The sequence below is a fragment of the Amblyomma americanum genome, chromosome 4 (genome assembly GCF_052857255.1).
Source record: "Amblyomma americanum isolate KBUSLIRL-KWMA chromosome 4, ASM5285725v1, whole genome shotgun sequence".
Taxonomy (NCBI): Eukaryota; Metazoa; Arthropoda; class Arachnida; order Ixodida; family Ixodidae; genus Amblyomma; species Amblyomma americanum.
The window spans coordinates 220,200,982-220,223,551 of NC_135500.1; the positions used below are offsets into that span (position 1 = coordinate 220,200,982).

General features: G+C 46.7%; 2 protein-coding genes and 1 long non-coding RNA gene across 5 annotated transcripts; 1 reads left to right on the forward strand and 2 right to left on the reverse strand.

Moving 5' to 3' along the window:
- Positions 1–3,277: 3,277 nt before the first annotated feature.
- LOC144129397 (uncharacterized) lies at positions 3,278–10,931 on the reverse strand. 3 transcript variants are annotated; one of them, XM_077663519.1, is made up of 3 exons: positions 10,752–10,931; positions 9,000–9,105; positions 3,278–6,479 (listed from the first exon to the last, which is right to left on the reverse strand). In XM_077663519.1, the coding sequence occupies exons 2-3, from the start codon at positions 9,101–9,103 to the stop codon at positions 6,128–6,130; spliced, it is 456 nt and encodes a 151-aa protein (XP_077519645.1). In that variant the 5' UTR covers positions 9,104–9,105; positions 10,752–10,931; the 3' UTR covers positions 3,278–6,127. The 3 variants fall into 3 exon arrangements, with proteins under 3 accessions (XP_077519645.1, XP_077519644.1, XP_077519643.1); XM_077663518.1 differs by having other exon boundaries at positions 10,675–10,931; XM_077663517.1 differs by having other exon boundaries at positions 9,000–10,930.
- On the forward strand, positions 10,229–15,352 carry LOC144129400 (uncharacterized). The gene is made up of 3 exons (XR_013313916.1): positions 10,229–10,311; positions 11,469–11,522; positions 15,243–15,352. It is a non-coding gene; the product is annotated as an uncharacterized LOC144129400 (long non-coding RNA).
- Positions 15,268–19,863, reverse strand: LOC144129399 (uncharacterized). Its single transcript, XM_077663520.1, has 2 exons — positions 17,812–19,863; positions 15,268–16,866 (listed from the first exon to the last, which is right to left on the reverse strand). The coding sequence occupies exons 1-2, from the start codon at positions 18,019–18,021 to the stop codon at positions 16,756–16,758; spliced, it is 321 nt and encodes a 106-aa protein (XP_077519646.1). The 5' UTR covers positions 18,022–19,863; the 3' UTR covers positions 15,268–16,755.
- Positions 19,864–22,570: the final 2,707 nt, after the last annotated feature.

The following is a 22,570-nucleotide window of genomic DNA, read 5'->3' on the forward strand; positions in this document are numbered from 1 at the left end:
AGGAACATACGAAATGGAAAGTGGGCTAACACAGGACACACGCTAGGTAGCGACCACTACATTATATCTACTACCTGGGTGAAGTCACTAAAAAGAGATATTAAAGCTACCAGCGCTGAAATAGCTATGCAAGAAGGGAGACAAGTCACTGACTCCAGGCTATTGCACATGGGAAGCACATATTTCAGCTTGCAAAACTGCTGGGAGAGGAATAAACACAACAGAACTCTTAAAAAGAGATAAGCGCAATTACAGAGACAAATTGAAACCTATACTGTAGCGCTTCAATACAAATTAACAATGGTGGCAGATTTGTGAAAGCATGAATGGTCAGCATTGGTAGTGGCATCTGCTGAAGCACCTTCTTGACCCCACACAGACCAAATCAACTCAACGAAATCAACTGATGATATTAGTGCATTTAAGGCACCACAGAGGAATTCTTAACGGAACTACGAGATCGATACTTAAACGCAACCCTAGAAGGACCGCTGCCAGACTCGCGGGACACCACACGAGGGAATCAGACGCCGAGATCACGGAGGAGGAGGTGTGGTTTGCCATGGGGAAACTATACACACCGCGCCGGCAGCCGGGCCCGACGGTGTTACTAACAAAGCTCCCAGAAACTTGGACACGGGGTCACTGAGCTCTCAAGTACTGACCTCGAACAAGTACCGGAAAAAAGGTACCATTCCACAAGAATGGAAACATGTAAAGATTACATTTTTTCCAAAGCCAGGCAAGAACTCGTGTATATATAAAAAATCTACGCCCACTTTCTTTGACATCCTGCTTAGGAAAATTAATGGAGCATGTAGTTCTCAACCGCCTACAAGAATATGCCGAGGACAATAATTTACTTCCAAACTCCATGCTATACTTTAGGGCTAATCTTTCCACCAAAGATGTTATGCTGCAACTCATCATCATCATTCAGCCTCACTACACCCACTGCAGGTCAAAGGCCTTTAGCTCCCATGTCTCTCCAATTAACCCTGTCCTTTGCCAGCTGTGTCCACCCTATGCCTGCAAACTTAATCTCACCCCCACCTAACCTTCTGCCGCCCCCTACTTTATACGCTTTCCTTCTCTTGGAATCCACACCGTTATCCTCAAGGACCAGCGGTTATCTTGTCTTCGCACAACATGCCCTGCCCAAGCCCCTTCCTTCCTCTTGATTTCGACTAGGATGTCATTAACCCGCATTTGTTCAATCACCCACTCTGCCCGATTCCGATCTCTTAACGTTACATCTATCATTTTTCTTTGCATGGCTCGCTGTGCTTTCCTTAACTTAAGCTGAACCCTTTCGTTAGCCTCCACATTTCTGCCCCGTAGGTGAGTACCGGTAAGATACAACTGTTGTACACTTTTCTCTTGAGGGATATTGGTAACTTGCCATTCATGATCTGAGAGAACCTGCCATATGCGCTCCACCCCAATCTTATCCTTCTAATTGTTTCCCTCTCACGATCCGGATCAGCGGTCACTATACCTGCCCTAAGTAGACATATTCCTTTACCACTCCCAGCACCTCGTTGGCAATTGTGAACTGCTGTTTCCTTGCTAGACTGTTGAACATTACTTTGGTTTTCTGCATGTTAATTCTTAGACCCACCGTACTGCTCTGCCTGTCTAACTCACTGATCATGATTTACAGTTCATGTCCTGAGTGACTCAGCAACACAATGTAATCAGTGAATCGCAGATTATTTAGGTATTCTCCATTAACTCTTATCCCCAACTGTTCCCAATTCAGGCCTCAGAATGCCTCCTGTAAATATGCGGTGAACAGCATTGGTGAGATAGTGCCTCCTTGCCCGACGCCCTTCAATAGAATTTTATAGCCGGCTTTATGGAGGACTATGCTAGCTGTGCAGTTCCTACATATATCTTCTAGTATTTTGACATAAGGCCCATCTACCCCTGATTCCGCAATGCCTGTATGACAGCTGGGGTTTCCACTGAGTCCAATGCTTTCTCATAATCAATGAAGGCTACATACAGGGGTTGGTTATATTCTGCGCATTTCTCTATCATCTGATTGATAGTGTGAATAGAATCTATTGTGTAATATCCTTCACGAAAGCCTGCCTGATCATTTGGTTGACTAAAGTCTAAGGGTTGCCCTGACTCTATAAGCGATTACCTTTGTAAATACCTTGTAGGCAACGGACAGTAAGCTGATCGATCTGTAATTTTTCAAATACTTGGCGTCTCTTTTCTAGACTAAATACGAAGACACAAATACCTAAACGCATCACTCAGGCAATACTATAGTCACGCCACTACCTAAGATTATGCATCTTCCTCACCACGAGAGGAGAAGGAAAGCTAGGGCAAAAGCACTACACAGAATGTACAGCTAACATGAACAAGCGGTATATGTAGATGCTGCAGAATACTCAGAGAAAGAAGCGTTTGCACTAGTGGCGGTGGACACGTAAGACCCCCCCCCCCCCCCCCCCCAAGACTGACAGCCTCCGGCGGCACTACTAAAACAAGATCCTCAGAAACAGCAGAAGAGGCGGCTATCACCCTTGCCATCATTAACACCAACACTGATACTATACTAAGCGACTCTAAATTTGCCATAAGCAATTAAGCAAGGGGCGGAATTTCTCGGGCAGCAATGAACAAATTGAGTCAAACAAAAAACTTAAATTATTGAGTTGATATGGGTCCTGGCTCACTCAGCGAACCTTAGTAACAAAGCAGCACACATCAAAGCTCAAGTATTCGTCAGCCGAACAGGGGACGTAGTTACTGAGAGTTTTTCGAAGGGTGGCCTAGCATCATATCACGACATTGCTAATCATTTTAAACTATGGATCTTCCCCCCTCCAGACAAAACCTTACACAAGGAGCAGGAGACAACCTGGAAGCGACTACAGACACGATCCTTCATGACTCCTTACTATCAAAATATCGAAATTCTATTCCGGTGATTGTGACTCGGAATGTACACTATGTGAAAAAATAGAACACTTACGGTCACACATTGTGGAACTGTAAACCGGAGCCGCCAGCAGAATCTCTAATACAAGTTCCTACTCTCGAGCAGTGGGAGGCTGTGTTGCTCAGCTCAGACCTGGGTGTTCAAGCCTGGGCCACTGAATGGGCTACTCAGGTCAGCCATGGACTGATAGCCACCTAGCACGGATGATCTGCATTTTGCCTTCTGGCGAAATAAATGTTTTGCAATCTAATACCAGGTGAGCAACTGGTAACCAAGTGTGGCAGACCAATGCTTTTAGTCGATGGTAACACAAAATACATTTGGCATCACACTTTTATTTCTCTTCATTTCCAGGTACCCGCACAGTGAAAAATATATTACAAATATATGAATATTATTTTTCTTTCTGCTCACAACATAACGAAGTTCGAACTACAGTACTTGCAGGATCTTATCTTCTTCTCCATTAATAACATGTGCGTTCTCTTTTAAGTAATACCATGGCAAAAATGAAAAATTATGTAAGTGGCAACACATGGCCTGTTCCACTATGTGTAACGATTGGCACCAAATCACAAATAGCAGTGATCAAATCTGGACACAAACTGCAATGCAAATAACCAAAAACAAAGTAAAACAAATTCTAAAAACAACAAACTTGTAAAGAAAAATGCAGAATAAACTCTCAAAGCTTTGCACATTGCCCGTAAAGATTTCTGTAATGTAAACAATGTGGTAAACAGCAAAACTGAAAACAACCTCTGACTAAATATGACCAGCGCCAACTGCTGCATAGCAACAGGTCTAGTGCTTGCTCAAGCTTACCTTTCACATATAAACTCATCTTACATCATTTACTTATTTAAACAACACAAGCAATTTTCAGAGAACAATTAATAAAAATTAAATGCTGAAAGCAAACTGCCAGCAAAGCATGGCTACACTGTCTAATGTGACCAGCTAGCTTGCACTATTGTAAACACAAACTGCACATAAGTATGAGTGCGCAATATAAGGATACTTTTAAGCAGTAAGGGCAAGTTAACTGAGGCTCAATCCGCCATGCTCGGAGAATAATGTGATAGAGTACCCATTTGAACTCTGCGCTCAGTTTCTTAGTTCCTGTTAACATCTTCAGACAGTTGGCTAAAGACCTGACAATCATGATCAATATTCATGAGCCTTAGTGGCAAGCAATGTGCAATGATAAACAGCTTTCTAAGCTATGCTCATCCCTTTTAACAGGAATTTCCCACTGCACTTTTTTGCTGCTGATGTTACCGATTAGCAATAAAGTTGTAGCAAATGTTCTCAAACAAAGTGCAAAACATTTACGAACTCTTGAAAACTTTGCCTAATAAATGTAATAAAAAGTACGCATTCAGCTAAAGCTCCAAGAAGATGGAAGAAAACATTAACTGGAAGTCAAAGCTACAGTATCATCTCCGACGACTTCTGGCGCGGTACACTCATATTTTTAAATTTCCAAATGAAAGGGCTGCTCTGCATTAGACAAGGGTGCCAGAAGGACTTCACCTGGATGGCAACGAATTTAACCAAATTACTGACTGACTGACCAGTTCTTATTTACAGGTAGCTACAGAAGCAAGCTGACCAACAGTATACATGTCAGCCCAACATAAAATCCTTAGCTAAGCAACAAGTTTAACAGTCTTGCTTTGCTCACATCAGCTTTGGTCACAAATTATTTGCTCTTTGCATTACCATCTATCTGTTTTATCTCACGGAAAAACAGCGATATTGCAAACTGAGCAGCATTTCACAGTACAGTGTATAGACAAAACGAAATAGCCGCCACACTGGGGTATATACTTCCAAAGACGAGCATTTTCCCACGTATACAACAACGTACCATCTGTTGCAAAAGTTTACAGTCGACCGCGGCATTCGGATGAACAGCGCAGTGGACTTTTGCAACAGTCGGTACATGAGAGAGTGCATGCTACTGCGGCTGGGAATATGACTAGGCTCATCTTACAAGTGAAAAAAACGAAAGGCAGAGAAAAGGAAAGAAGAGAGCAGCTGGTGCATGTGGTGGCAGCAAACTTATGTGCTAGTGGTTATGTTGGCTCTGGTGCATCTCCCTGTTTTGACGACGTTTAATACACTTCAAGGTCAGCCCACAAGGCTGTGTGGACGGAAGTTACCCGTCTTTACAATGTTAGAGCTGTATCACTGACACGTAAGAATCTATTCACGCCTGCCACACAAGCCTACATGAGCAACAGCAGCATACAACATGTACGGTCCTTGACAAAAGTTTGCGAGATGTGGACACGCACAAAAAATTTATTTCTGCATCGCCTTGCTAGCTAGTCAAATGGTATTCTTCTAGCAGATGGAGCGTGCATATATATCCTCATGCATCTATGCATTTTATTGAATTGCTATGCCTGATAGCACTGCAAAAAAAATTTTTCCGCAAATCTGCATCCCGCAAATTTTTGTCGACTGTACAGGCTAAGCCAGAGCACAGTGAATGCATTGACTGCAGACAATATTTGGAATGGAGTCTTAGAGCACTACATTCCCTCTCTCTATGCTGCCAAGATTTGGGTGCATTATGGCTGCTCAATGCAACCTTCAAAGCTCAACATGAATCCCACAATATTCGGACCCTCCATGTTCTTACCAGCGTTATGACTGGTAGTGACCTACAGACCAGCACTGTTGAAAAAGCAGCCTTCAGTGATATCAAGCAATAATATATCCAGAAAAAAACAAAAAAGAATGTTTGCAACTCATATGAACATAAACTGGAGGTAGCAGTATTCGTTCACAGGCCTGTGACATATGGCAAAAAAAATGCAGTATGAAAAATTTTTGCAGAGAGTAACTTGGGCGTGAAACTGCTGCCAGCTATCATAACTGCAGTGGAGCAGTACCTCTGTATTGCTGTGCCATGCAATGCTGAGGAACGTGCATGCATGGCAAAGCTCACGAGTAGATACTGTTCAGCACGTGCTCTGCAGTGCACAACTGCTATGGCCACTTACAACAGGTTTTAGTGCATCACGCTGTGTGGCACGGCAGCACAAAACTAGTCGACTTGCTGTCCTTGTGACAGATGGTGCCACTCAATGTACTTCACAAAAAATGTCCGAATATGTGAAGCGATGCACTGATGAACGTTGTACACAGGTTTCAGCCACTGAAGTTGGCAAGGGCAGCCATCTCAGGCGAGGCACGCACCAGGTGGCAGGTCTCATGGCGGCTCAGGTTAGACTTGGAGTTGAAGCTCTTGGCGCAGAAAGTGCAGTGGAAGGGCCGCTCGCCCGTGTGGCAGCGCACGTGTCGTTCGAGGTTGCACTTCTGGTTGAAACGCATCGGGCAAAGCTGGCACTGGTACGGCTTTTCGCCTGTGTGACGCTGCATGTGCCTTGCCAGATTCATCTTCTGGCTGAAGGCCTGGCCACACACGGTGCATTGGTACGGGCGCTCTAGGTTCGAATGATCGAGCGCCCCCCTCTGGCGCCAAGTGCGCTGCCTGTTCACTCTGTACAAGGGAGAGGAAGGAACCAAGTCACTCTTGATTATGTAAGAAACCTCATTTCATTCCTTGTTTCAACATTTCACGATTTCCAGGTAGCAGCACAAACCCAGAAGGGGCCTGATAGACACCACACAACACTCGTTAAATGCCTGCACTTTTAGTGCTTTAAGGGAACAGCGAAGACAGCACATAACACTGCAGTGATTATGACATAGGGGCATAACTATGATTACCTACAGCACACTTCACCACATGTACTAATGCAACTACTGCGCCATTTCAATTCATTTATTCACTGCTAATTCACCTGAAGGCAATATATGAGAGGAGACGTGAGAAAATGTTTTCTCTGTTTACAGACAAGATAATTAACGAACCTTTGAAGAGATGCACATGCCACACGAGAGTGCTCCCCATTAAGCTCAATCATCCATAATCCTTTAAAGAGACACCGAGAACAAACTGAAGTTGGCATATGCCAACTCTTTACTGCATTCTAATGCCAAAGATGTGTGTGGGACCACTCCCCATACTAGCCCCCTGAAGGTTTATCACATATTTATCCTTTACTATATGCTCTTCACTAGACGTGGGCCAGTGGACTCGCCCTGCCTCACATTCAGATCATTATCTGCATTTTCGCGACAATGGTGTTGTTATTAGTGGCTACTTATTAATAAAATAACAATGGAAGGAAAAGATGATGCTAGCCGCGGCATCTGCCATCGAAACCTGAAGCACCTGAGCTGCGGCTAGTGGGAATAAAAGGACAGGGAGAGGGAAAAGAAAGGGGGGAGCGGTAGTAAGAAAGGATAAGGGTAGGGGGTAATATACACTATGTACAAATACAGAATAAGAAATAAATGGGGGGTGCTGCACCGCATATCATAGGAGTACTACAATGGTGTGTGCTTTGAGTTTTTTTTTTTGCCTCATTTGCTGAAAGCGGAAGGGAGGAAAGATTTTCTGCCGCGACCAAGGATGCTTGAGGGCTAGGCGGCTTCTCGATGTCTGTGGGGAGCCAAAGAAGAGGATTCCATGGAAACGAAGACAACACTTTGTCCCTCTAGTTTATGCAGGTGCGGTAATGAGCTTCATGAGGATGTGTCAGAAGATTTGACCAAGTTTCACCACATCTCTGCACAGGAGGTTGGGGGGGAGGGTCCTTGTTGCATGTCTTTTACACACCTCAATCCCATATAACGCAGCGCATTCCTATGCTCATGTCAGCACAGATGAGTGAGTGAGCCAAAATGAGTTACGGATCGAAACGAGTGAGTGAGTTAGATGAGCCAAGAGTCATAATGAGTTGTGAGTCATTATGAGTGGTTGACCCCAGATGACTCGAGGGTCAGAATGAGTCCAAATGAGTTTGAGTTCATGAGTTCGGGTAAGCCTGGGTACCTCCGAGTGTGACTTCGGGTGAGCCCGTAGGTTGACCAAACTCTTGTGAGTGAGCCTGAGTGATTTTGTTATGGTATGTCATTAGATGCCCACCAGCTTTTTACACTTGTTGATGACCTTTTTGATGACCCATATGCTTCTCAATGGTCAAGGTCAATATATTAGCATTAAAAATGTCTATAAGTTACCAAACTAACTACAGAATAAAACAATGCTAGTTGTAGGAGGTTACTCAGCCAGACCCAATTGTGGCTAGTCTATAGATGAGCTTTTCTTATCTAAGCCAAACTTTCTCTACGGATGAGAGCAGAAAGTATAATGGCAAAAGTGAAACACACATATCAGATATACTTTTAAACAACGTTCAGCAGAGTGCACTTCCAAAAATTTTATCATGCCAGGTCTTGCAAAACTAGCTCAAATTGCCTGAAGCCAGAATTAAAAGAACCAAACATGAATTATAATGAAAAGCCATTGTACCGCTGGCGGAATGCTTAACACAAACGCTCGAGTGCGTGTCTTCCACTGACATTAGCATCGCTGAGTGTCGGCCGCTGGGTCTGAGACAATGTTAGGGTGAAAGCAGGGCACCAGCTGTCTCCAACTGCTGCAAACACACTGTGCAGAATAGTCTCAAACCCGATGCACAGCGCTCAGCAGCTCTAATGTCAGTGCAGGTTGTGCACTCGAGCATTGGTGTTAAGCGTGCTGTAGGCGATACCCACTAATAGTAGTACTGCAATTTAAAGAATTCATAACATTTAAATTCATTATAGCAAAGTTCTGTTCACATGTGTGAGGTCCTGGCTATTCATTGGGCCAATAGCTGCATGGATGTGCAAAGAACTGCAGGTTAACTATGCTTAGCATAAGGATTATGCTCTCTAGTCAAGAATTATATAGGGTCCCATGCTGTATCTATTTTTTGTAATTACCATAAATAAAATTAAATAAACGTTAATTGATTTATTCTGATTTAGTTTGTGATGTAACGCATGACAGGTGCACTGCAGAAAGCAGCAGATATTTATTCAGCAGTGAAACCTCTTGAAACTGCTTTCTTGCAACGCTATGAGTAGGCAGCATGAAAGGAACTGTTGTCAAAGTGCCTCTTGTTACCTGTCTCGGTGTTCATCAAAGTGGCATGCTTCGTGCAGGATCAGGTAATTCTTGGAAGGACACACAAAGTCACAGTAGTGGCATGGCCAGCTGGTGACCTTCATTCCTGCACGAAAAGACGGCAAAATGTTTGTCTGCACTGATGCATATAAGTACCAACATCGTGTTTGCACTTTGGAAGCAGCCCTTGTAGCGATGATATCAGGTCCCACATGGAAACAAACGGTTTTTCAAGGGCACATCCTTTTATCACCGGTTCTAACAAACATCACCATATCACCAGGATTCTGATTTTCTATGTGCAATTCCTAAGCACTGCATTCAAGCAAAGGGTAGAGAGTGAAGGCAGATAGCTGAATATAGAATACACAACCATTTAAATTACAATATTACATGCCACAATCATACCTACAGAAAAGTACCTGTCACACACTACTACTGCCACAGGGTGGCAGTATCAGTGTGTTACAGAGGAAGGAATGGTGTGTAGCAATTAAGACCAGACATTTTTAAACAGCTGAATGAACAAAAGTTGCTGCAGAGTACGCAAATACAATGCACACAATATACAACTTTTCTTTCGGTGGAACACAAAACAGAAAAAAAAGATACCACAGTGAGAACTGAATACATCGGCCGCACGATATATAAACTGCACAAGTGTTAATTGTGAATTGGGCTTGTTGGCTGATGTTCATGTTTGGAACAGCACAAAGGAGCACACCGTCTGTCGCCCTGTTTCCCAAGGAAATCACATTTCTAAATCATCAGATTCCTGACGTGCGCCCTGCCACTAGGTTTTAGCTGTCCTATACACTGTTATGAATTTTTTGTTGCTACTAGTTTAAACTTTTGTTGCTTTTTGTGGCTTCCCCTTTGAGATCCTCTTAGCAGCCGGGTTGGGCACGTGACATTCCCTCTGTCATGCCACGTTGTGCACCTTTTGGTATTCATTTGTTATTCTCATCTTGTCAAGCCCATATATGTTCCCGAGCTTCTTGGAATATCTTTCTGGCCGACCTCTCTGCAATCATTTCATTAAATTTATCTTGGAATAAAACCAGTTGATAGTCAGCGCTCGTGGTGTCTCCTTCCTTGTCTCCCGTCCTTTGCGCTGTTTCAAACATGAACGATATATAAGTAACGCTAAAAACTTACGATTTTGTGTCTGTACAATGCATGCATTTCAAACAATATCAATTTGGCTGCATTTGTTTACTGCATCACGCGAAACTAAGCTAGAAACAGTTCAAGCCTTAGTACTGACACGCGAGAAACATATGCAACTGACACCTGAACAGACATGCTACCGGTAAGTAATTTCTTTCCTGCTTCCTGTAAGCATATGATATTGCCAGTGGTTAAGTATCATGTTGGCAAACTAACTAGCACGGTCGATTTTGTTTTTGCGCCCCCTATCAAATTCACAGTGTTTACATAGCACGGCTGCTTTTCACAACTATCATGCAGTGCAGGCGAAAATCATCTGGCATTCAAGTATTCGTACGTACGTACATCGAACTTTTAGTTTCAAGCAGCGCCAAGAAGCAAAATTTACTGATTAGCTGGAATCTTATGCAGCGAAATTAGGCAGGTGCACGTTTGATGTGACGAAAATAATATAAAGATTGGTGCTAAAAGCTGCAAATCTATGGACACGTGGAAACATGCGAACACGGAGTGAAACCATCGCAGCAGTCATTCACGAAAGTGTTCGGCGCACACACAGACACAGTCAGAGTTAAAACCAACAAAACTGCACTGCGGACTGTTCTTAGGAATCCACAGTTGTTGTACGCCGACTGATAAAGGCCGAGGAGTTTCACTAACGACGCCCACCGCACTGAAAACACGATAAGCACAAGGTTACTCCGACACATAGCGAAACGAACAGCAGAGCTTCTGCTGCTCCAGGCCGCACGCAAGCGCAGACGCGCTCGGATTGGTGGATGGTATCTAGATTTTCTCCTCGTGTCGGGCGGCAGCTTGCGCCTCCTAGCCTATGATTCCCTCCTTGCTATTTTTTCCCCCTTACTTCGTTTTCAGAATGTCTAATTTGACTATCTTTTTCTCTTCAAATTTACCCCTCCCTTGACTTCCTCCACTAATCTTCTAACCTCCATTTCGTCAATGCAACGCTTTTCTCATCCAATCGCCCGTCCTCCCCAGAAAATCCGAGCTGTACCAGCGCCGTGTCGCTGTTTCCTCGGGGAGGGCGGGACGAAGTTCTGCTAAAATTCTAGCTCGCTTTAGTTCTGCGCACCTCAAAACCAAGTGCTCTGTGGTCTCCGTTTCAGTCAATTCCACAGGTAGCGCATAATATATCCACTTCAAATTTGGACCTGTACATTTTCGTTATCAAAACCCTTGTCCTAGCTTCGAAAAGCAATGAACTGCCCCGCGAGTTATCAAATAAACGCTTTTTTCTTTGTATAGCACTGATTTTCCCTGCATTCTTTCCTACCACAGGTTTCTGTCTCCTTTACCTCCGTTTTCACACTTGCTAAGCCTCATCTCTCACGTGTAAGTACTTCGTTCTTAGCCTTCGGGTTCTGTTCGTTCATTTTGTGTTATAGAGATACTTGTGCGCCTTTTTTGCCCACCTTGTTTGCTCCAATTCGGTTAGCCTCTCATCATATTTCAGTTTGCTGATTGCTTCTCGAATCTATAACTATAACCCTAACTAACCGGAGCTTACCAGAGTAAGCTCGGGTTCGGAGCCTAAGACAAGTCTTGCTCGGGACTGGTACACCAGGAATAATAATTTCGCACTAAAGCACGGAAAAGAACCATTAAGTGTCGTACCACTGTGTCGCAAGAAGCGGCCAAGGAATGGGAAAGCATTGCACTTCTGTTCCAATTTCATTCTAATTTAATTCCAATTCTATTTCAATTTTTCCTAGCTAGTATAGTATTCTAATTATTTTCCAATTCAATTTAAATTCTGTTCTTTTGTAGATGGTGCAGTATTAGGTACAGTCGCGATCAATTTGAAGGTGATCGCGCGAGCATCGACTGGCCGGCTTTTCAAGCTGCATAGCGGCCGATTTCGGATTTCACTATTTTGCTACCAAAAATTCAGGTGTGCAGTTGCTGTGATGTATAGGAGCCCACCTAAGCAGGAGAATAGTGAAAGCACCTTTTCATTCTTATGATCCACTACCTTTAACGGTTTTCGGTGCCGCTTTCTTCTGGACGCTGCCGCCGTCACCGCAATTTTCTGCCGATGACCCGTATATCCTATTGCGTAAATAATTTCGAACACCTGGGGAGCTTTAACATGCACTGACCGCGCACAGCTAATAGGTGCGACAGTCTGCTGTGCAAAGGAGAAATTAAACAAAAATGAGACTTCTGGTACTATCATTACTAAGAAGAGAGCCCGCTCTTTATGTAAGTGCCTGAGGGCAACGGAAGCTTGCGTAATTTCATTCCTGAAAGGTGAAAAAAATGCCGCGCAAGGCGGCTATTCCTAGCATAGGTTGATACTCGCACGATAATCTTTCAATTGATTCCGTCCACTCCCACAGTATACAGAAGAATACGACACGTGCCGTCTCACCGCTGCCCATTGATGCGTAAAAAAAAACAACGAAAAACTGTAACTTGCTAGAAGGGGGTGAGAGCTGCTCATGGAACAGCGAAAAAAGAGAGCGAAGCTACAAGATGTTTCTCTCGCCACGGAAGGTGATGACGTAATGTGGCGCTGCTATTGGTTTCGGTCATTACTCGAGTGATCCCCTTCAAATTGATCGCGACTGTATTGGTATTCACCATTTCTGGTTAACATTCCTATCTTCCCGCTCTTGATAACGTTCCACCGTTCCGGCCGTTTGGTATCTTAGTCGGGTTTTCGTACCAATGAGCCATTGAATGCCTTCACATTAAAAACGGGAAATGCACGCACACATTAGCCTCGTTTTATTTACATCTACGGAGGTGACAACGCAGAGTCGTAGTAGACTGGCGTTAAATGTCGTTTATGTTTATGGTTTGGTTTATGGGGGTTTAACGTCCCAAAGCGACTAAGGCTATGAGAGACGCCGTAGTGAAGGGATCCGGAGATTTCGACCACCTGAGGTTCTTTAACGTGCAGCTTCATCACACAGTACACGGGCCTCTAGAATTTCGCCTCCATCGAAATTCTACCGCCGTGGCCAGGATCGAACCCGCGTCTTTCGGGCCGGCAGCCGAGCGCCGTAACCGCTCAGCCACCGCGGCGGCTCGTCTATGTTTATGATCGAGGAGTGGAAGTTCACCTCGCGAGCCATTTTGAAGGAACGATTGCTTGAGAACGCCCGCAGCCATCTTTCATATATGGATTGTATGATAACTTTATAGTTGAGCGCCCCATAAATATCGCTCATTGATCATACGATAGCGCGCGGGAAATTATTTCACTTTCGTTTGTAAATGCAACGACACGACGCCCTGCGCGTACCATTTGCAACGCCGCTTTGAAGGGCACGTGACTGAAATCAGAATGCTAACCATGATGCTAAAGGTGTGCGGCGCGCACCCGTCCATGCATCTTCTTGTGCAGCCGTCACTTAGCACGTATGACACAAGGAGAGCAGAATCATCTAACCCGCATAATTTCTTTCGCATACATGGTCTGTACACAAATCTCGAGTTGGGCGGCTCCATGTTGGAGTCGCCCAGTCACTCACTTGTGCGCCTGCGGGAATAATGAAACAAAATAACGCCAGCTATGCGCACGGGCTTGACACAATCCCGCCCGCGCTCAATCCCGCTTATTTGCGTGAACCTATTTGAGATAACGCGAATGGCTGCGCAAGTTTAACGTGCGTGCGCACTTCAGGTTTCAATTGCAGCAGTGACCAACGCTGTTAGCCACTGGCAACGCCGCGTGTGTTTACACAAGCGCGTGTTCAAGACGCCCGACAGGACCGCCGCCTGGAAACTGCCACCAGCTGCCCACAGTGTGTGCTTGCAAAAGTAGCGACAAGCCAGCGTGTGTCCGATTGTTCGTCTCGATGCCACTTCAAAGCCAACTTCCGAGAAATTTGGGAGGCTCTTGCGTATGTACAGCCAAGAGCGCCGATGGTAGCAGGCGTATACGGAGCACTGCAGGATGGCTACTTGTCCTGCTGCAGTGCTCGGCGGCGGGGAAGCTTCACTGCGCTTCCGGTGCGGTACGTAAGCACGGAGGCCCTTCTCAACATCGGTACTTCCAAGCCCAGAGTAGGCAACGTAGAATAGAATATTCCCATCGCAATAACCATCCAGAGTAGCAATAGAGAATCGCCACGCAGAATAGCCTTAGTGTAAGAGACGCATTCTCAAGCTGTTAATTCGTCCTTACTTGTATACGGCTTGTGGAACCATGCCGCGTTCTCTCTCTCCGTGGGATCGAGGGGGGGGGGGGGGGGGGGGGTTGACAGAAGGGCTGCTTACAGGACGCGCATCATGCAGCGCTGCGTTGGGATGCTTACTTTCTCGCTGGTGGCCGCTTCTAAGCAGCGCTCTAAGAAGCCCGCCGGAGTGTGCTTCTTATGTCCGTGACGTTAACTCGGACATTGCTAAGAGTGTAGATCAAGGCAACGACACCGCTATGCCGCACGAGCCGAGAACTCTGTACGGGTCTCCGCAAGAAAAGTTCTTCCAAATCTTGGCCTACCACAAGCTGAAGGCGGCCTAGAAGACGTAGGCTCTGGAGTGTCACGAGAGGTCCTTCTGCAAAACCGCCCTCGATATGAGCCCGCTCCAAGACGTCCGTCATCACCGGATTCATGCGGTAATCACGGCTCCCTCTCGCTTGGCGATATGGCTGCATTTATTCGCCGTCCAGTCTCGCAAGGTTCGCAGCAAAACTGGGCGGTGATGGGGTTCAACGGGTAGACCGATTCGTTGTGATCTGCACCCTGGACTTCTAATGAGGAACAAAGCATTTTTACCTACTTTTCACAAGACAAGCTTAAATTGGCGCCTGGACCACTTTGTGGCAACATGGCCAACCGGCCCATACGCATGCTCGCCGCGGTGGCTCAGTAGTTATGGCGTTCTGCTACTGACCATGAGGTTGCAGGTTCGATTCCTGGCCTTGGCAGCGCCATTTCGATGCAGGCGAAATGCAGCACTGAGATTTTCTTTGAGATGCACATTAAAAAACCGAGGTGATTAATCAGGAGACCTAAACAAAAAGTCTGGGCATCTGCTTCAACCCTTGTTGCAAAGAGCAACAACCTTCTTACATACTCTTTACGTTGCCAACGTTTTCAGGGGAGAAGCCGAGATGCAGGATTCGTTCTTGGCATCTTTCGCGTAAGGATGGACCGGGCAGAGCTGCACCAAGGCGTACAAATCGTGCGACTTGGCCAAGGACTACGTCGGGAAGCTGGTGCATGCCATAATGAACACCAAACCAAACATGAAGTGAGATTCAATCGACGTTTCTAACCGGATATATATTTTATTTGCTGTTCAAGCATGCCATGCGGCAAATTCGTGAACTTATAACATGTACAGCGAAAGTTTTAATAGGAGCATGGACACTCCAAAACAAGGACCGGTGACGATTCAGCGCACTCGCAATGTTGTATTTGTAAACGTGGCGTCAGAATCTGTTTAATAAACGAACGCTATTGTTTCTTTTTGTATTTCATTGAATGTAGTATGCGCATGGGTGCCTGGATTCGGATCTTACGCAGCCGAGTTGGAGATGCTGATGTTTGTAAGTGGCTAAGCTTTCTGGCTAAATCTCTGCACTGATGGGGAAGCACCGAGAGGTTCATGCGCACTTATCCCGTGACGACAGCCTTGAGCACAGTCTTCCCTTCCCCTCTTGCTGTCGTCACTTTCGCAGCCCGAGAGATAAGCACTACTGGCGAAATGGTCGATGACAGCTTGTGACACGTTAATGTGCTCTTACTCAGCGGACGATGCAGCGAGATGGCAGAAAAAAAAGTTCACGGGACGGTTACGAGTGCGTAACGCGAATGTTAGTGCTTCGGCTGTGGTGTGGCAGCAGAGTATCTCCCAGACATGTTCTCTCCCCTTTTTTTTTCTTGTAAATTCAGACAGCCGGAGGTGAATCCAGACGTGCACAGGACTGCAATGACACTCTAAAGTGAGCTTCTTTCGAAAGATCGGTTACAGCAGTGACAGTTAGCTGACCCGTACATTCTGTTTAGACACGCTGGTTGGAGTGAACGAACTTCAACCCCCGTTTATACACGTCAACACGAACCAATTTTGCAGGCTTAGGTGTTCGAAACTGCGTTTTTCTCTGGAATGGCGCAGGGGTTTGCGGAGCCTCTTCCAAGTGCCCACCGCTAAGAAAGCCTGCATGGCGCCTCTCTCGCAGCCGAGGCGGACGACCAAGCCACTGGGCCAACTGTCGGCCCACTCGCTCTGCCTGCCCCACTTTTCCTCTCCTGTATCATAAAAAAAAAAATTGAACCTTCACTTTTTGAGACATGCGGCGTTGCGGATGCCGACGACGGCGCGAAACTGAGGGACGAGCTAATAAGAGCCAACACTCTAAAGAAGCAGTGAGCGCGTTCAGCAGCGATGCCTGCTCTAATTGGTGTGCTTACTTAATGCCTAGCAGTACGAACAGTTTAGTGCCATGAGGCGATAAGCGGGTGTGACCTTCTCTATATGATGATTGTGCATTGTGTACGGAGGCGAGGATGAACTGTGTGAATGGTGAGGTGAGCCGTGGTTTGTTCGAAGACGCAAGCACTACGCTCGGCCGCCTGGCAATGTCCTCCTGCTGGCGGCGGTGCTGGCGTCACGGAGCCGGCACCACGTACAGCTGATCCTCGGACTCCGGCAGAGCCGGACCGCTATCCTTGTAGTCGTCCTCCGGGTACCTGGAGGGCCGTATCCCGTTCCTCACGGCCTGCGTACGTCGCCGGGTGCCGGCCAGAAGGCGAGAGCGTTCAGAGTTGCGCGTATTTTTGTCGTCAGCTCAACGTTCACCTTAGCGACCAGATTTTATCCCCTCCAGAGCAAAGGCCTCTCCCACTGCAGAAGGTCCAGTTAGCCCTGACCTTGGCCAGCAGCAGCTCTACTATAGCAGCGAAATTTTCAATCTCGTCTCCCCACTATCCTTTTCTCTCTCCTCCTGTTCTGATCCTTAAAAATTTTAGATCTACACAACTTCTGCAAAATGATTCAATTAGTGAGAGAAAGAGAGACGTGGTGGAAGACAGGCAGGGAGGTTAACCAGAAGAATGTTCCGGTTGGCTACCCTGCACTGGGGGGAGAGGGATCATTGAAGGGGGGCTTAAAAGAATAAGAAGTAGAGCAATGCTGTCCGTAGCAAGCACGACAAGCAATGACACACGCACGTCGAAAGAACAATGGATTAACATCATGCAATTTCTTGTATGGTGACGTCGCGAGCATACACCATTACCTCCATGGCGATGATTTTTAAGAGCGTTAGCTCTTACTATACTTACGTTTGCAGTGGATGTCACTAGAACGAAACACTGCTCGAATCTGGAGCGCAAAAAAGCGGGAAGTGAAATACGACCCTAATAAGAATGGCACATCAACATCATACTGTGGCAGAAGCAGGATAACCTCACTCGAACAGCGGAAAACCTTCATACGTTATCGCAGTTGGACAAGCTCTGGGGCCTAGCTGGTTCGATTCTTCAGACATGACTGCAGAACAGAGAAACCGCGTTCTCACGAAAGAAGATGCACACAGACGCACGCTGCCTCACGAACGCTACACCTCTAACGCCGTCACCCGCACAGCTAGAAAACCAAATAATGGCAGCGAACTCGGCCTTCTCGCCCTAGAAGAAATAGTTGGAGAAGGAAGTACCTGTACCTGTATGTTCTTGCGGACGTTCTCGACGACGGCCGCAGTGCCCTGGCGGACGCCCGTGGCCACGCCCTGGATGCCCCCGCGGATGCCGGTACCCACGGTCTGCGTCGCGTTCTGCAGGTTCTCGCCCACACCCACCACGACACCCAGAAGGCTGGTGTTGCTCAGCACGCGGTTGCACACACGCTGGCAGCGCCGGAAGTTGGCCAACATCTCGCTCTCGGTGGCGCCGCCTGCGGTGGTAAACGACGACAGCCTATTGGCTGTTGCTTCCACTGAGACAGGGGCTTTAGCGGTGAAATTTGCCCTGCTCTCTCTTCAAAGAGGGACGATTGCTTTGGCGTTCGGCTCCCAAGGTCACGGAATCGAATTCAGGCCGCGGCAGCCGCATTTCGACAGGGGCAAGACGCCCCTTTGTTGTGCGAGTGAATTCAAGGTGGTGTAAATTAACCCGGAGCCGAACATTACGGCGTCCCTCATAGCCCATGTGTTGCTTCATAGCACAACATCATCAACGAGTGCACGCATATGCAAGGCGGAAAATATTCGTTAGGTGACAGCGGCTGAACAAGCGCCTCGTGGACGCCTATCCTCAGCGCTTCGGAATGAGGAACCGCACCTTCATGCTACGGTAATATTCGCTATAATATAAAAAAATTGGCGGCGTAGGCGAACTTTTTTCGCAAACAGCAATGCCAACTGCAAGCTCGTAGAGTTTCTCAGCTTTACAGCCAGAAATTATCATTAATCGTTGTTGAATAACAATGGAAGGAAAAGATGTTGCTAGCCGCGGCATCTGCCATCGAAAACTGAAGCACCTGAGTTGCGACTAGCTGGAATCATTACTCGCCGAAGTCGGTCATCTGAAAGATAAAGCTGCTGAACCTTGCCATCTCCCGTGTGATACGTGCAACGCGAGTGATACTCTTCATTCCGAGGCTAACTTTCCAATGCTTTTAAACCGATCTGCGAAGAAATCCGTGATTATTTTCCTTGAAGAAAGCTGGAACGTTAAGCTTGACTGAGCCAATAATATAATACCGAGTGTTCAAGTGATCGCAGTACAGGATCAGCATTGTTAACAGTGCGACCTCCTTCCGTTGATGCTCAAGGCTTCCTTTTTCCCACTGAACCCGAAATGGCAAGCTGCTTTGCTAGTAATCGGGAACCCAATGTCGGTATTACTACACGTTTAAAGGAGTGACGTGGGAGTTGTACGAACGGCACTGCTGAATGAAGACCAGGGACAAGACGATGACGGTGCTGCTCCAAGTTGCCATGGCGCTTCGCCGCTGCCAACGCCCACACTGGCAGGCAGCGCCGGAGAGACCTCCAGCTTTATGGCGTCTCGTAGTGCATTTGGGGTGGCATCGATGCTGGTCGTCAGCTTCCGGAGTCAACGACCTCAGCCGATCTGGGTTCGCGTACATTCGCACATGCAGGCGGGATATATGCAGGGCACCTTTCATCCGCGTCCTTGTGTACACAAAGACATGCGCCCTGCGGCAGCTGTTCCAACATATCTCGATGGAAGCGGGCCCGAGTGCAGCAACTTTCTCATTTTTGCCCGCGGCGTGTCGATTACCGGTGTTGCCCATGCACCTCATTAGGAGAACCATTTGCGCACTTCAGCCGTTTCCGTGGTAAAACCCCGGACTGAACGAGTGTAGCCTCAGTGCCGAAGTCTGGGGCGTTTGTCCGCCGTTCTAAAGAAAGCTCGCTTGGCAGTCGTGCATAATAGTGCGTATCTGCTTCGCTGTATACGAATAACAACACGTTAACCGCACGACAGATTTCAGTGCGCCGACGGTAAGATATGAAGATGAAGCAAGTTTCCAATTAAGAGGAGTAAAATCCCAATAGGTGGCCTGCCGCCGAAATGTTGCGGAGCCTTGCTTTTGGCAAAACACCAAATGGCGCCTGGCCCTCAGAAGTTGTCATAGTTTTCTGTTATGTACAGCTGTCAAGAAGCGATTGATTAATGACTGACACATAGTAATAGCCGCGACAGATGTGAGGAGATTAGGACGACGCTGGACGCCTGCTCGCGCTGTCTCAGGCAGACTGAGATCGGTAGTACTATCGATACCATCGATAGTTGTGTCACTATCGGACTATCGATGATAAAAAAAAAACTAGCGATTATGGTATAGATAGTAGTATCGATAGCACTACCGATAGTAATATCGATAGTCATATCGACAGCACTATCGATAATACTTTCGAACTGTCCGAGCTACCTTTTAAACTGAATTGTCCCTCTTTTGCGTCTCCATTTAAAGTGGTAGTCATTTTGTTTTAACTCTAGCAAGCTCTCACAACCCCCGACAGTTATCTTTAAAATTCGTTAACTTCTATACAGCTCGGCGTGTAGAAGAAAAATGCACTAGGCTTTCACAGTGCATGTGCCATGCTATCATGAGCCACAGCAATTAACGCTCGTTCTTATTCTTGCGTGGTCTTGTTGAACTCTTCGCCATGCCATCGAGTGCCTTCGTTAGGATGTGGTACAAAAATAAATATATTTGTGTAGAACTGCTTCCCGTGATCTGTGATTTTTTGCTTATATTTAACTATTACCTAGCTGGAGTATCAAGGTGCCCTTCTTAATTGCTGTTGCATTGGAAATACTTGCGAGGTTGAACCACTGCTACGCTTACAACATCATCACCGACGAAATGCTTGATAAGCATCGCCATACATTTGCACAAGGTCGGATATGGCCGCGCATCTTCTAGACAAGTGTGCATCAGCGACGGTGCGACAGTTCAATAAACAAATATTTTTTTCCGTTATGCATCAAGCCATGCGTGTATACTTGCCAAGAGCAGTCTCCGTGCCGTTCACACGCCGCAGTCTCCAGCTTCAGTAATCGGTAGCGCGACGTCAGGAAGGAGGCGTCGGATGGCTGCGCGCCGGGCGCGGTTCAAACCTTTCTTCAATGGGCGGCAATACACAAACACAATATAACACGCTGCGGGGGCCCGAGAGCCGCGAGCAAGCGCCGGAAATGCCCTGACTACGCGTGCGCGCCATTCCTCTCTCGCTGAACCGAGCGCCGCCATTTTATGGTTTCGAAATAAAAAATCAACAAATAAATCTCTTGGTATATGGTGCAGTGGTTTACTTTTGAGTATACTTGCAATGATGAACTTACTCCGGGACTTTTTCTGCAGAAGTAAATGTTTCATCCGTCTATGATATGTTTATTAAATGCATGAATTGAGTATTGCTGACCGTCAATTGCCGCAAATGTGCTGCGGTGGCAGAGGGTTCTGGTACATGGCTGCTGATTAGAAAGACGCTGGTTCGATTCTGGCCACGGCGGCTCTATTGCGATGGAGGCGGAAGGCCCTCTAGGGGCCTGTGTACTGTGCAACGCCAGTGCGCGTTAAGGAACTACAGCTGGTCGAAATCATTCGCAGAACTGCGCGACGCACCCCTCATAGCCTGAGTCTCTTTTGGGGCATTAAGCCTCATAAAACCGTGAAACCAACAAGGTATCGCAAATGTTTTGGCAACATCGCTGGGCAACAAATGCAGAATACCGATAGTGTTACTATTGATAGTCTTACTATTGACAGTCTTACTATCGATAGTCTCACTATCGATAGTACTAACAATAGTATATCGATAGTAGCACTGTCGATAGTTTTTTACACTATCGATAGCTTCCAAAAAACTATCGATAGTAAATTTCCCGATAGTTTTGCATCCCTACTCAGGCTCCCATCAGCCGCAAGGATTTTTCTCCAAGGAACATCGTACACTGAACTTTCACTTGCACACATCCGCTAGATGAAGCAGTGTGGGGCAGGTTTTATACCAAGGGTTAGGGGGCGGCGAATAACGTAAATTTGACGTTTCCAAGAATGTGTGCCTGAACCAGAATCTGCGCATTCCAACTTTACACAGTACGCAGGGCTTACCTGTACGCAGGGCTCTGTTCACAGTATACAGCGTTGACGTCGTAGCAGCCGCATCTGCCGCGTTCGCCTGTTGGCCAGTGAGAAAAGGCCCATGGTACGTGTCATGCGTTCCAGGATGCTCGCATGGGGTGGGTGTCGCTGTTATTTTCACGCCACGTTGGAAAGAGAAAAGGTATATACACACTGCTTATTTGCACAGCTTGCGTTGACTTAACTTGAATTGTCTCGCATTCTGGAGAAAGACCTCCCGGGATTTCATGTCAGTTGCATTAAATTGCTGTAGTTAGGCAAAAAAATTAATGCTCTAAAATTTTCCCTGGCTTGGGGATGGAAGCCGAAATCACCGCCAGACAATAATTAACCGTCGTTTAAAAAGAGCAAAACCTTATTGGCCAGCACCTTGGCAACCAGAAGCGGGAGCGTTGTTTGTTCAGTCCAAGTCGCAAAGATGCAGCAAATGTGTTAGCACTGTATACTTCGAGGTACCACGCTCACTGCAGTGTGGCTTTGGTATCGCGTTTGACCACCAGGCGGTCTATTGCAAATCCTGTCCAGCACAGCACGCATCTCAGGCAGTGACACTAGCGGCGCCGACGCGCGCTAGCAGGCAACACTGCGCAGTTTCTGGGCCACTCGGCGCCATGGCCGAACGTTTCACTGGTTCCAGGAGTGGAAATACGCCACAGGCGGCGGGGATCGAGAAAGCAGCATGACTTATTTTCCTCTCGGCTGCGCTCAGGTGATCGTTAACTTTTAGCGCGCAAGCACGAAGGCCCAATCAGCCGTGGTCCACATTGGTCACATGACATTGTGACGTCATCACAACCTGCCCA

Coding starts and splice junctions, on each gene's coding strand:
- LOC144129397 (XM_077663519.1), bottom strand. CDS start 9,103: ATGAAGGTCACCAGCTGGCCATGCCACTACTGTGACTTTGTGTGTCCT. Junction 6,480..8,999: donor TTTGATGAACACCGAGACAG/GTAACAAGAGGC, acceptor TCCCTTGTACAG/AGTGAACAGGCAGCGCACTT.
- LOC144129399 (XM_077663520.1), bottom strand. CDS start 18,021: ATGTTGGCCAACTTCCGGCGCTGCCAGCGTGTGTGCAACCGCGTGCTG. Junction 16,867..17,811: donor ACGTCCGCAAGAACATACAG/GTACAGGTACTT, acceptor CGACGTACGCAG/GCCGTGAGGAACGGGATACG.